General features: G+C 36.7%; 1 protein-coding gene across 1 annotated transcript in view; it reads left to right on the forward strand.

Moving 5' to 3' along the window:
* THADA (THADA armadillo repeat containing) overlaps positions 1–14,255 on the forward strand; it is a 172,027-nt gene that overhangs the window by 23,511 nt on the left and 134,261 nt on the right. The window contains exons 21-23 of the mRNA XM_064509591.1: positions 1,204–1,368; positions 2,514–2,671; positions 7,012–7,121. Coding sequence (XP_064365661.1) covers positions 1,204–1,368; positions 2,514–2,671; positions 7,012–7,121 — 433 coding nt within the window. The remainder of the gene's footprint in view (positions 1–1,203; positions 1,369–2,513; positions 2,672–7,011; positions 7,122–14,255) is intronic.

Here is a 14,255-nt window from a genome sequence, read left to right on the forward strand (position 1 = left end):
TACACAGGAATTTGCCCTGCCCAGCTGCTTTTTAATGCTTAACTGCAGCCATCCTAACAATGATCTCTCTTTACCCCCACCCCACTTGATTCAGTGCCTCCCATTACTTACCAGAATTCATTGGTGTCTGATAAGACTACAAGAAATTTATTAAGAAAGTCAAAGAATGACTTCAAGGAGAGGGTGGAATTAAGACATAAGCCCTTCTTTTGGAAACTGATGCTTATTTTCCAAATAGTTAGCTGTATGGGAAAACTTCTTGATAATCTCTTGCACAGATTTCTTCAAAAGGTTTCTTAAACCATACTGTTCTTTCTGGAGAACCAAGCAGTACAGAGGGTTTGTAGAGTTTAGGCCAAAATTTGCTTTAGTTTTAAGACAGTCTTATTGCTTATCACTCTATCTGATGGAAGCAGCACTTCCTGAGTGGCATTATAGTTTATTTTTATTTTATTTTATTTTATTTTTAAATCACTAAAGGACATGGATGGTTGCTTCTTTCATTTTTAAAAATCCTTGGAGATGCACTGGACCAGGCATGGTGATTGTCTAGTCCCTAAGCCCCATGCAGCTCCTGAGAAGTTCAACTGACTGCAAGTCTGTATGGAGCAAAATTACGGGTCAGCTGAGGGTGCATGTCTAGGGACCAATGCCTAATACAAATTCTTGTTTTGGGAGAAACCAAATCAGTGGGCTCCTGAGGCTGATCTTGCTGAAGTATCCTAGGATATACCCTCACCTTGGGGAGCTCTTGTCACTTGCTAATCTTGGAGCTTCTCCTTGCCCCACCAGCTCAAAGTATATGGACTAGCCCTACAGCTCTTGAAGCTCTTCTATGGAAAATATAGTGTGCAGTTTACAAAAACAGGGAAATTGGTTATCCCTATGTTTTGAGTCCCCCCCCCCCCACACCTTTTCAACTTCTCTTTTTATATTATAATTTTAAACTACTCTCTAACTTTAGTTAAAGGTTATCTTTGCCTATTTCTTTTAGTGCAGAAGTCATTGCAGATTGTGTTCTCATCTGTTTGAAACCAAGTGACTTTGTATAACCCTTTTTTTCTTTCCTCCTTACTCCTCATATTCATCATAGTTTTTTTTTTTATTGCTAATAACTTTCTTTTATATTTACATACTTAAAATGAATTACATTTATATAAAGACCTGGAATTCAAAAGGACTTAAATGGTCCTCTTGTTGAAGGTGTAGAAACAGCAGATCGACTGCAGATGATTCTGCATGAGATACAGCCACAGGACACAAATGATTATTTCATACAAGCAAAGATTTTGAAAGAATACTGCAAAGTAGAGTCTGAAAAGCTGGTTGACCACAAGCCAACGGAAAATATTTGCACAGAAATAAGAGGTAATTCAAATGCTGTATTAGTAATTAAATCAAGATATTCCGTATAGAGCAGGCATTTTACGTGGGTGATCAAAGTTGGAAGTTATTTGCTCTGTATAACGTTTCACTTCCATAATAAATCTGTCAGAAGCTAGTTATTCATGGGCATGATTTTAAAGACTAATTGACTGTGTTTCTGGAAGACTGTGGTTAATCTCTCTTAGAGTACAAGTGAAAAGGGTTGTTTTGGTATTGGCCTAGCCTCTATTGCCTTAACTGCACTAGCCAGGTAATCTTTAACATCTTTTCTGTCAAGCAACGCTTTAACACCTTTCTTGTTGAAAGGTGTTAGTGTGATTTCCCTCTCCAGTATACACAAGACTAGTGAGGAATTTGTTCATGCAGTAAAACTTGGTGCATGAAATTACATAAGCAGAAGCTTCTGTTCGAAAGGTTTTAGAGGTAAAATATTAGATAGTATTCGTCTACTTTAACAAACAGCAGCTGTGGATTAAAATGAAATTGAAGCTTACAGTGATAGAGAAATAGTAAACTTTCAATTCAGAATGCCAGTGTGAGCTTATGGAATATCTGTACACTTTTGAATTCAACAGTTTTATGCTTTTTAAGTTTTAAAAACAAATATTTGAGCTTTCTTTCCTCATGTATCTTTCCTACTTTTAAAATAGTATTGATTGGGCCATATGTTTTGTTTTATGGAAATAAATCTGTAATTATGTTATTGAATTTCTAGTAATGACCACCAGATGGGGCCATTGGATTAAATAAAATTATACTTTTGCCTGGCCTCTGAGTATGGGGGAGTCTGAGTTAAAATATAAATAACATGTAGTGTGTGATGGATTGATGATTGACATGGGAATTTGTTGGAGCCTGGATCCAAAGTTGTAGGTGTTTGTATGGTTCTATTTGCCATTGCCAGTTGTATGCGGCTGCCCTTTTCAAGCAGCCTAAAGTGCAGTAAGCGTTCCAAGCATGGAAGTAATTAGGCTCAGCAGAACTGAATTATCTTTTGGTTTAGCAAGTTTAAAAATTTTTTCCAAGTGAATTGTATTTTATAAGAAGATCAGGCTAAACTAAATTTAAAAATCTCTGCATGAGAGCCTTGAGTTACACTGTTGAATTTGTTGATTTTTATTTTTAAGGTAAAGAAAGGCAAACATGTGATGTCACAGCTCAAATGGTTCTTGTATGTTGCTGGAGAAGCATGAAGGAAATATCTCTGCTGTTAGGGACACTGTGCAAACTTTTGCCTTCACAGGCTGCATCTGAGTCTTCAGATGGGTTGATCACTGTAGAACAGGTAGGGGAATACTTTTTACTATGAAATATAAATTTTCTGGAAAAAATGAAATTTTATGACTTTTACTACATTTTGAATCATAACTGTTGGGATTTGACTTAAAGCTCTTCATTAACTGAACTTCAGAATCACTGATTCTGAAAGAGAAGCATGCTGACTAGTCTTAGTCTTGTCCTGTATGACATGGGAAATTGAATTATGGATAAATTGTATGCAGTATGACTTTTTCCTCCAAATTTTTTAGTTTAAGAGATCAAAAAAGTTAACATGCCACCTGAGTCTCTTGTAGAATGTTGAGTGAAGTGTTTACAAGAAATTAAACTACCATAGGGATTTATTTTGGAAATATTTCATATTTACTACATTTATTTTTTTAATTGATGACTTTGTCAAAACCATATGGAAATGAAAAAACCCTTTTCTGCATGGAAGATGGAAATACGCAAGACACGCTCCTTTTTTCAACCTTCTTTTCCCTCCAACAGAAAACAAATATTTTTCCATAGGTGTTACAACATTCTATCATAAAACTGATAATATTATAATGTACTGCAAATCTTATTTCTTATGTTTTCTCATGTTGCAGTGCCATGGAAATAATATTTTTATTCTTGCATTGTCTCTAGCTTGTTTTCATCTGGTTAACAGCTGTGCTTGTACTGTTGCAGAGCTCTGAAGTGTAGATGAGAGAACAGCAGTGTGCTTCCACCATTATGTTCCTTAATCTGCTCCAAGTTAAATAGGAATTGGTATTTTAACATGAGTCAGCTCTAACTGTAGCATCTCCATCTTTATTTAGAGAGCAACCATTAACAGTTGCCCTTTCAGAAATGTTATGTTATTAAGCAACGTCTCCTATTCGTGTAGATCCCTCATTAGGTTTTCTTCTGCTTCTGACATCTTGTAAAACAGAAAGCCTGCATTCTATTTTTATGAAGAATGTTATTTGACAAGACATTGGTTTGAAACCCTAATTTTCTTTGGGCTAATGAGGAAATACTTTTTGGCTATATATATAATGAACACTATAGGAAAAGCTGTGGGCATTTTCCTTTCCACTTTTTGTAAGTGGCCTTATGCTATGGTACAAAAAGAGGTGATTTCATCATAAATGACTAAAAGTGTCAGTGTTTGCATGGAACTTCTGTGACTTCAGACTTCTATTAAACATGTATTTTTCAGTGTTGAAAAATAAGAGAACTGGAGTTTGGTACCTTATGCCTGTACAGCTGGCCTTTAAAGTTGCCCATCTTTTTCTTTATTGTGTAAATACACAGAGGTTTAAGAGGAGGAGGGGGGAAGCTCAGTAGAAACCTTGGTCATACTGCCTTGAGTCAGGGCTAAGTAATTGCTGAGAAAAGTCTGGTAGCACCACTTGGCCGTTCTGTGTCATCCTGTTGCAATGCCTCCCTTTCTAGTTTTTTTTTTTCTTTTTTTTTAATTGAGCACAACAAATGAAAAGAAAACATGTCATTCAGTGCTAGTTCACGTTAAGGAATGGCACAACAGAACTGTACTTCTTGGTAGGCAGTGGTGTTAGTCAGCTGCTGGTGGCACTAAATCTCTTTCTAACACAGTTAAATGCTGCCTTTGCAGTGTGTACCTATGTAGGAGTAGTTGGGAGAGAGGCAGCTCTTGTTTGAGCCTTTTTTTTTTTTGGTAACTAAAAGTTGGGGCAGTATCAGATTTGTACTTTTCTCTGTTGAGTAAGAGATTGGGTTTGCATAGCATTTGAATGCCACAATGCTCAGTGACTTTGCAGGACATCTACAGCTCCTGGTGTGGAGGTAACACATACAGAGGAGTCTCAAAATACTGTATTTAAATTCGCAGTCTTGAAATCCTACCCCATGTTGTGATGGCTGATTTCCCTGAAAAATAGCCATAGGAAATGTTTACTATATCTGCAGGAATCTCTCCATTCAAATACATACTCTACCTTTTACTCTACATTTGACCTCAAAAGTCCAGAGATGCCAGACTCAAAGCTCTGTCTGGTAGGACAATTGATATGAATAGTATCAACCACAGAAGTCCAATATCCTAGTGATGGCCAAGTAAGCAAAAGTAATACCTACCGAAGGCCGCGTGTTGATATTGTGACATGACCTTTCCAATCACGAGACAGTCCTTGAAGCCTAGAGAAACAGCTGTTTTGAACTTTGAACATTGAGCTCTTCCTCAAATTCTTGTTTATCTTACCTGGAGAGAAATCAGATGATTTTTGGGACATAAGATTGCCATAACTGTGTGCCAAAGTGAAAAGAAGCAGGCAGTAGAAGTACAGACCCAAGTATTGTCCCAGGGTTCTGCTTGCATTAACCCTGGTTGTCAAGCACAACTGATCTGAGCCTTGTGCTGGAAACTTGGCAAGTACAGAGAAGACTCAGTATTGAAAAGCCTTAACGCTTACTACTGATTTGCGCCACCAGTGCAAAAATGTGGCTCCCATCGCTCCTTTGGAGTTTTTTTCCAAGGAACAATTGGAAAGGAAAAAAACCCACCAAAAAACCCTTTCCCCAGTTCTTAATGTAATCTGTCTCCTCTGGAGTTCACTATGGTTGGCAGTAGTTCACCAGTTGTAGTGAATGTGAATTCCTTTGCTCGTTCTACCTCCCAACATTTGAAGTACTGGTTTTAAGCTGTGGGGGAGCTGAGTGCTACTCCAGCTTTTTATTCATTCCTAGAGGAGTAGGAATGCCATGGTCATGGTTGCTATCAGATAAAAATCATGCACTTACATCAGGATCAATGCTATGTCATCTGAAAGAACTCAAGTTATGGCAGTTCTTTACGCTCTAATGTGTGAATGAAAGAGAATATGTCAGAGTTTAATTTGGAGTAACTAAGTCAATGTGGCTGTTGCAAAAAACTCAAATAGTAAGGTTGAAAGTTACACGTCCCAAAATATCCATATGAACTATTCTAAAAATTTAAGGATGGTGGTGGAACAGGACAGTGATTTGATTTGCATGTGTATGGTTTTCTTGGTTTGGTTTTGTTTAGACGCCTGGAGAGTTTGTCTGTGGGTCAGCTCCTTCTGAGAAAAGGCACTTATTCCTGCTTTTGAGCTAGAGAGCTAAAACCCTGTAGGTATAAACTGGCTTAAAATCCACTCAGAGAAAAAGTTATTTTAGCTCAAGTTATTCTTTGTTTCATATTATGTGGGTTTCATAAGCTGCAGGAAATAATAGTTAGGCTTATTCTCCCATTTTGTTCTAACTATTGTACCTTCATTGTTTCGATAATATGAGTTACTTACAGTAGGGTGGAAAATGATTTGTGGCTAGGTATGGCATTAACTATTCTGACATTTTAATTACCTTTCAGTCTATTAACTATTATTTTAAGACAATTTTAAAAATAACTTGCTGTGATTTTATAAATAATTTCATATAAAAGCATTGAAGAACTTTTTTCTGGAGAACTTTTAGGAAATATTAGTGAAGAAAATTTTGCATAATAGAATCAAGTATGTACATAATGTATTTTAAACAAATAATATTGGCAGCTTAATTTAGTCCTTGAAAGTTGATGTGAATTAGAATATAAAAGCAACTCTTTTTGCAGAATGAGATTGTGTGGCATTTTAAAGCTGTATTGAAGCTTACATGCTTGATATCTTGATAGAGTTGTAGAACATCATATCAGTGAAATTTTAGTCATAGCAGTTTAGTTTGTTTCAAACTTTCAATGTAGCTTTCATTATGACATATATGCAGTGTTTTTATTTTAGAACTTTTTCTAATAGTCAAAGGCAATTACTCAGAATCCTGAAACCTTAAAAATAGCTCACTAAGGTAGATTTTTTTTTTCCTTTTGCACTCTTATTTACATTTGAATTCATGTTCTTTCTCTGATATTTTTCTAGATTTCTGCTTTTATGATTTCATAGGTATTTTCTTTGGGATTTAAGGTAGGAGTAAAGGTAAACAAGAAGGATTTTAAGTTTGTTTCCTCTGAAAATCAGTGTTGTCCTATTCTTTTCTTAAAATTACAATGTGTTCCTCTTGGACCAATAGCTAATTTTATATTCTTTTTGCCATTTCTTTCCTTTCCTAAGGAAAAAAGTGTAACACTACACTTTTAAACTGAAGAATGGGGTATGATAGTTGTTCTCCTTAAAAGAAGTACCCTGTAAGAATAGGGTTTCTAAATGCCTTCTGCTTTTGCCATGGCTTTTTCAACCAAGGGAAAAATTTTGCCTTTAATGGAAGTTGTGGTAGCAGAAAATGTGTATAGAATACTTGTATTTAGAAATTGCAGACTCTGAGATATTTGCATTTGGAAATGAATTGCTTATGTACTTTTCTGTCTTTTTTTTTTCTTCCTTTTCTAAGGTTAAAAATATTGGGGACTACTTTAAACATCATCTGTTGCAATCAAGACACAGAGGTGCATTTGAATTAGCATATGCTGGCTTTGTGCAACTTACAGAAACACTGTCCAGGTAAAAGACCACCTCTTATGTTTTCAATATGGTAATTTTACCAAATTGTAGTAATTGTGGTTCAATTCTGAAGATGGCTGTGCAAGCAAATTCTTGATTTCATGTGGATTTTGTGAGAGTTTGGTGTGTTGGTATGTGGGCCTGAGTATGACATTAATTACGTGACGGCTGTGACTCTGGATTGTGTTAGTTCTATTGAGAGATGGTGCCTAGTTGTTGAAAGAAGATATAGCTATTTAATGCTTGCATTTTTCTTGATTTCTGGAGTGTCAGTTTATTGAACCACTCTCAGGAGCTCATGGGGAAAGTAGGAGTGTAGACATTTTTTTTCCCTTCCCTTTGTGAAAATGAATGCCAGACTACTTGTTTTCAGCCAGGATGTTCTCCTGGAAATTTTCATTACTTGTCATTCGATGAGTTGCATGTTCTGACATTCGGAAAACTACCTGGCAGTGTATCACAAGATGTAATATGCAATCTTCTAATTTATTTCATTTCCCCTTGTAACTTTATACTTTCCTAGAAGAACTAAATGAGCAGAGCTGTCCTGAGGTCTAGGCTAGAGTGTTGGAATTCCCATTAAGTGCTTATTTGCCTATTTCTGAGAACAGACTCAAGAATTGTTAATGCTTCTTTGTTACCTATGATATATAGTGCTTATATCATACTCAGTTTTTAATAAGACAAAGTCTCCATTACCTTTATTTATTTAGTATTGTAGTGGCCAGTTTGAGGCACTGATCTATTTTTTGGGGATTTTTTTAAAGTAAAAATAAATCTGGTGATGGAAACAGATTTTATTATTATTTTTATTTTGATATAGAACAGCTCCATGACCAGCTCACTGTGTGTCCCCTCAAAAAGATTTCCAGACAGAACTGAGGGCTTGGTCACTGGGATGGGAATGTTAGTGGGATAGCTGCTTAGGCTAGCACTATTGCAAAAAAAGCTATTTGCCATGTTATGGCCTTCATTCTATTTCTGTAGAAGGTACCTTATTTCCTTTTGTGTCCAAGCAAGCAGAGGAATAATTTTAAATTGGGCTGAATAGTTGGTTGAGAGTTCACGTAACTTTGCCTTACGCTTGAATATTTACTTAAAAAAACCATAAAGGGGTATGATACTGTTCTTGTTTATATAGATATATTCTGTAGGTGTTGTGTTCTTTTTCTGTAAGACTTGTTTCAGGAAGTTTAAGGTGTTGGATCAGACGTAGCACTGAGAGCACCACTGTGTGATCTTCCTGCTAATTTTGCTCTTGGACTAGATCTTTTCCAATTTCAGTGCTGTGAGTACTGAGAGAGGAGAACCTGCACAGAAGAGGAAGGAAAAAACAAGCTAAGTGACTGGGAGTATATTGTGGACAGTGGTTGAGGTGTTCTCATTTATGTGGGCAGCTTTCTAGAGAGGTGGTTGTATTGTCATGTCAGTTAGTGAATCTAGCTTAAAAGGGATACAGATTAGACATTTTAGATCTCTTCAGATTTTTCCAAGCTGAGTCCAAAGCATTGTTCTGCTGGATGTTCTTGGCTGCAGTTTATATATACGTTAGCACATTGTGAAGTATTTCATCCAGGCTCTGGAATCATGTTGCACTTCCAGTAATGTTTAAAAAAAGAAAAAAAAAGAAAACAGCAAAACCAGGAAAAACTTCTTTCTTTCAATTGCTTCTTCTGCAGACCCCTGACATAATTTAAGACTTTCTGTATTCTTACCTATATGTACAGTTTTATATGTGAAACTTGCTTTTTTTTCCTAAAGTAGAAATAAGTTCAGATAGCAAAAGATTAACAAGTTAAGAGGCTGGTCATCTTTAGAGCTATGCAGTGACAAATTGAAACTTGTTGGCCCCATAATTGATATTTAAGTTTCAGGCGGCACTTCTTTGAATTTTATTTAAATAAATATAAAAATAGTATGCCAAATAGAGTAAGCTGTTAAAAGAATAGAATGTGTAGAAAGAATTGCTGAGTATCACAGGATGTTGTCCTAGGTATGCTGAATGTGAATATAAAGGTGTATTGATTTAAAAAATTGCATGGTTGTGCTATATGATCCAGTTATTCTGAAGGGCTTATTCCTCCCATCAGATTGAACAGAGGCTGGCCATTAGAGTAATACTATAATAATATAAAGACCTTCTGCCACCATCACCAGCATTTTTAAGGGAAAAAGGAACTGATCCAAATAACTGCAACCCCACTAGACTGATCTTAATCAAATTCAAGACTACCTGGAATGCTAGGTTTGAAGAAAAGGCTAACTGAAAAGCAGGGAATACTGGAAAACATATAAAATGTGCTGTCAGTTTATAGTGGACACAGTACACGGCATACTAGCTGTTTTTCTTTGATTATCAGTTTTTAAATTTGTTTTAAAAGCTGAGGCAAATGGAGCAGAGCAACTCTACTTAGACTTAAGTGAAGTTTCTGATATGTTCACGCACTAACAAATCATCATAGCATCAGGTGATTTCAGTTCCCACTCCCCTTTTTTCCCCACTGTATTTAGTGGATCTAGTAGTAATCTACTTAAGAGCAGGTTTATGTAATGTTAAAATGGGGAGTCAAGAACTCTGCCTGTCTTGTCAGTTATAAAAAATATTAAGCAATATGCATGTATCACCAAAAAAAGCTTATGATTTAAGTAATTTTCCTCTTCAGAATTAACAGTGCTCCAACGTAATATTTTGATGATGCATACTGCTTAATGTTTCAAAAGTTAAGATATTTCAAATAGAGCAAGTATTCCTTTGGAAAAAGCCAGCTTACAAGAGCCAGAGAGCGTCTCTGTTGAAATACCTATTTCAACAGAAGATTTTTGCAAGGAAATACTGGTCTCAAGGCTAGTATTTATGTTTAAAGGAGAGGAGACTGATTTCAGAATAGCCAGTATTTCTTTGGTTCAGTACCCTCTTGGGACGTGACATGGTTGAAACCTTTTCTGTGAAACGGGCAAATTCAGTCTCGCAGTGAATACACTTACCCTGTCGGACTGTTGAATGTCCTGGAGTCTCTGAATGTATCCTGTTGGAGCTGAGAGGCTCTATTCTGCAGGTAAATACGAACTGGCCTACCTCTTTCTATAGCTGCCAGACTCACAGGCAGTCTTGAAACGTGTATCAGAATCTACATTAATTTACTGTTGCATTCACAAATCCTGGAAGAGAAAGTCTGTCTGGCACAAGTTGTAGTCACATGCCTCTTAAATATGGTACTTTGTTGAAAAGAATTGAACTTGAGATCCATGGATGCATCACTGACACTTTGTAATTGAACCCAGTGAAAAATCTACCATTAAGACTGTGATAAATCCCATTCCCATGCTTTTATGAAAGATTACATTTAAATATGGTGATTCACTTTGATAGCCAGACATTTGCTTAAAATCAAATGCCAGAATATTGATCGTTTGAGCTTGGGTTTAGCTGTACGGTTTAGTCCTAAAATAACAATGTCTTTATAATAACCATGAGTAGACTTGTTTCTAGACAAAGCAGTGGTATTCAGACCTGGCTGAGTCAGTGGTCAAAGAAAAGTGTTTCCGCCATACAGATGTATCTTATGACCTAGATGAAATTCGATCTCTGTTTTGACATTCATTAGGATGTAAATTGTTGAGTCTGCTCAAGTTTGCTCTGTTTTCATTTCTTCTGTTAGGGTATTCTCTTCTTCTTTGTTCACATCTGCCTAGTATCATCTGCTATTGCACCTTCTGAAAACTGTGCAATTACAAAGCATGCAATATTCATATCAATGAAATAAAACGTTTAAAAGAATGTTACTTAACATTTTTTTAAAGGATTTTGTTGTCATAGGCCCTGAGAAATTACAAATGCTCATTCGGTCCAATAACCTGGTGGTTAGGGAAACTGCCCTGGAAGGCTCCAGACATCCATTTTAAACGTGAGTCTCTCGGAACCCGTATGAGTACCCTAACCACTCCTCTCTTCCAGCGTGGTTTGTATCTGTTTTACTGTATTTAGTGAAGCTTTTCTGAGAGATCAGGTATAACGCAAAGATTTTTGGAAATTTCAGATTTCAAAATTGTGATGTTGCGTAGCTGTGGCTGTAATGCTTCGCTTCGCTTAAGTTATAGAATGCAAGGGGAACGTTTGGAAGGAGTTATGTTATACAGCACAGTGTATTTATTTAGGAATAATGTATTTTGAACTTTTTGAAGAAATAGAGCTTAAATTCACTAAAGACACACAAGACAAGGTGTCGTAGTTTTCTGGCAGAAAATAATAAGCAAAATTTTGATTTGGTTTGACAAACATTTATTTCAGTATCAGTGGAAAAAGTTCATCTGTCAAACACACGGTTGCTGCGCTTTTGTAAGATTTCTGTTGGGGACCTGGGAATAGACCCTCCTGATCCTTTGCTGCAGACTCTGCTTCCTACTCATTTTGTTGCTCTGCAGTGGCTGTTACTCGTCTTCCCAGGACCCTAGCGACTTGTAAATTTTGAAAATCATTGATGGGCTTTCTATTGAAATGAGCTAGAGCTGTCACTAACTTTTTAATAAAGTTGTAATCAAAGTAGTGAAGGACATAGTCCAAAATGAATGACAGTTGTTTAAAAGTCCAAGGAATTTTGTCCACTGAGGAAAAAATTGTTGTCTTACTGTTTATTGTGATGGTTGTAGGGTAGTAAAGTACAATACATAACGTTAAGGCACTGCTCAGTTCAAAGGCACGCTAACTTTTAACTCTTGGTGTTTGTATTTTTCTCCATTTCTTATACCCTGTGCTTTATGAAAGAAAGAAGATGGGGGTAATGATGTTGTCTGTTCCAAATTTTAAGGCCACCCAAGGTCCTGTGCTCTGCAATATTGCTGGCAAAACCTCAAAACAGGAGCTTTCTCAGTGTGACTATGTTGCTTGGAAAATTTTGCTTCATTGAGAGCAGGTGCTGTGAAAAAGAGGATGTCAGTGAGAGGAACAGTCTTAACAATTTTAGAGGATTTTCTTAAAAGTGGACTTTTTTAGGGTGGTTTGAATAGTAACGTTTCTGTGGTTAGATTCTTGTCTCCTTGTGGAGGCAAGAATAGAAATCATATCATGTATGTGAGAAAGAATAATATTATTGTTCTTCTAGGAGAGAAAAATGGTGAAAGGAAAACCTTTTTCCCCAGATAGGATAGATTACAGTGATTGGAAACACTGAATTCTGGATATACCCAAGTAGAAAATGCTTCTGGTCGTGTGAAGTTTATGCCACAAACCACCAACATCCAGGAAAGCCAAATCTAAGACTGACCCTTTGCTCTTAACATGCCGTTAATTTTGGGTAGGAGAAATTACAGCCCTATGAGTTGGGGAGAGGGGTTTACCTTTAACTTTGAATTACCAGGCTTCTTGTGTTTGTTGAAACTGACCACAGAAACAGTTTTGGGTATGTAGGAAATCGTTACAACCGGAAGACAGACAGACAGAAATTTGTGGAAAAACACTTACTGCACTGCATCTGAAATAATTTACATATCGAGTTACTGTGTAGTGTTTTAATTATCAACATTATTTGCTTGATCTGGTAAAAATAATTACTAATTCATTCTGGAAAATGACATTTGAGCTTGAGACCACCATTTTTATATTGTAAAGCTTCATTATTATTCTTAAGTTTTAGGGCCACCTGCTTCTTAAGACAATATTCTTCTTGCCAGACCATAAAGAAATGTGGCTGCCAAATATAAGGGAGTAGTCTCCTCCATTGCAAAGTCAATAGTCTCTAATGTTTTTTACTTTAAAGCAATAACACTTTCACATTAAAAAAGAAAAAAGGGCCTTGGTGGGTGACTGCACAAGGTAGAATTACTTGTGGCAAGATCAAAGCAATACAGCTTTAAGGGAGTCTGAAATTTATGGGATTTCGATATATTTTTCCTCTTTCTACTACTACTGAAAGGGAAAAAAACCTCAATTAAGAATAAAATATTCAGTATGCTGCATAGTGACTTTTAAATCTTTCCTTAATGCTTTACTTTGTGCTCTTCTGCACCACAGCAGATGTGTGTTTGTGTCGTGGGATGTTTGTTTTAATACTAGAGTAACATACCGAAGAGAGATTAGCACCATTCTTTGCATGGATAAACTTAGACATTTAAATTCTGTTTAAGTAGTGAGGTAAGCTGCAGACATAATCAGAAGTACTAGCTTTTGCAGTATGGCTTGGCTTGGACTAAGAAAACTGTAAAGTACAGTCTAGCTAGACAGACCCACTGAGGACATCCGCTAGAAATTTTGTGTGGTCTCAGTGCTAGAATTGCATCCTTCTTGTGCATCCAAAAGCTAGCAAACTAACATGTCCTTAAAGCAACTAGAGAAAGACTTAGAAGTGGAAGCTCATTGACAGCTGTGGAAAGAGAAAGGTAGAAGAAAAGTGATCACTAGTTTCCAGAGGAAGCTATTAATTTGATTGCTTCTCTCATGGGCTTGGGCCGAAGGTGGCTTTCCTTTATGCTGTCGTATTAGGTGACATCCTCCCTGTGAAGCCATGTTTCTCTGACTTCCTGGACTGGTGGTTTAGATGCCAGCTGCTGTTTAAAGAGGTGCTGCCCATAGAGAATGGGAAAAAGGCTTGGCAGCAGTGTAGGAGATCCATGATGGAAATTCGAGGGAAATCTTTGAAGAGTAAAAAATCTGCCGTGGCTTCTGCTGACCTATCTGGTGCTTCCTGTGACCTCTGTTTTCTGCATTATTAATTTTCTGTTTATTTTGTAAAAGAAGGAAAGGAGAGGGGGATAAGAGGATGGAGGGGGAATGTTTTCTAAAGACTTGGGAGTTCAGGTATGGTAGTGAGCTAAACTACAGATGAAAACCTCGTTTGCTGTCCAGGATTAAGTTTTTAGCCTGCTCATATTCTTACTCTGGGGGGAGAAAGGAAGCATAATGAGGGAAGGATAATGAAAGACAGAGGAGATGTGCACTTGCCATTAGATTTCAGTTTTTGCATTTGTTCCTGCTGCATTTTAGCTTTACTTTTGGTTCTTTATTTCAATCACCCAAGTAAAAAAGTTGATTGTGACGTCAGTATAGGGGCTCACTACTTAATCATGAATTTAATTATAGCTCATATTTTTAGGCAAGTGAAATCCTGCGTGGTTGAGATAATTGCCGTTGTGTTGACCACA

The sequence above is a fragment of the Dromaius novaehollandiae genome, chromosome 3 (assembly GCF_036370855.1).
Source record: "Dromaius novaehollandiae isolate bDroNov1 chromosome 3, bDroNov1.hap1, whole genome shotgun sequence".
NCBI classification, from domain to species: Eukaryota; Metazoa; Chordata; class Aves; order Casuariiformes; family Dromaiidae; genus Dromaius; species Dromaius novaehollandiae.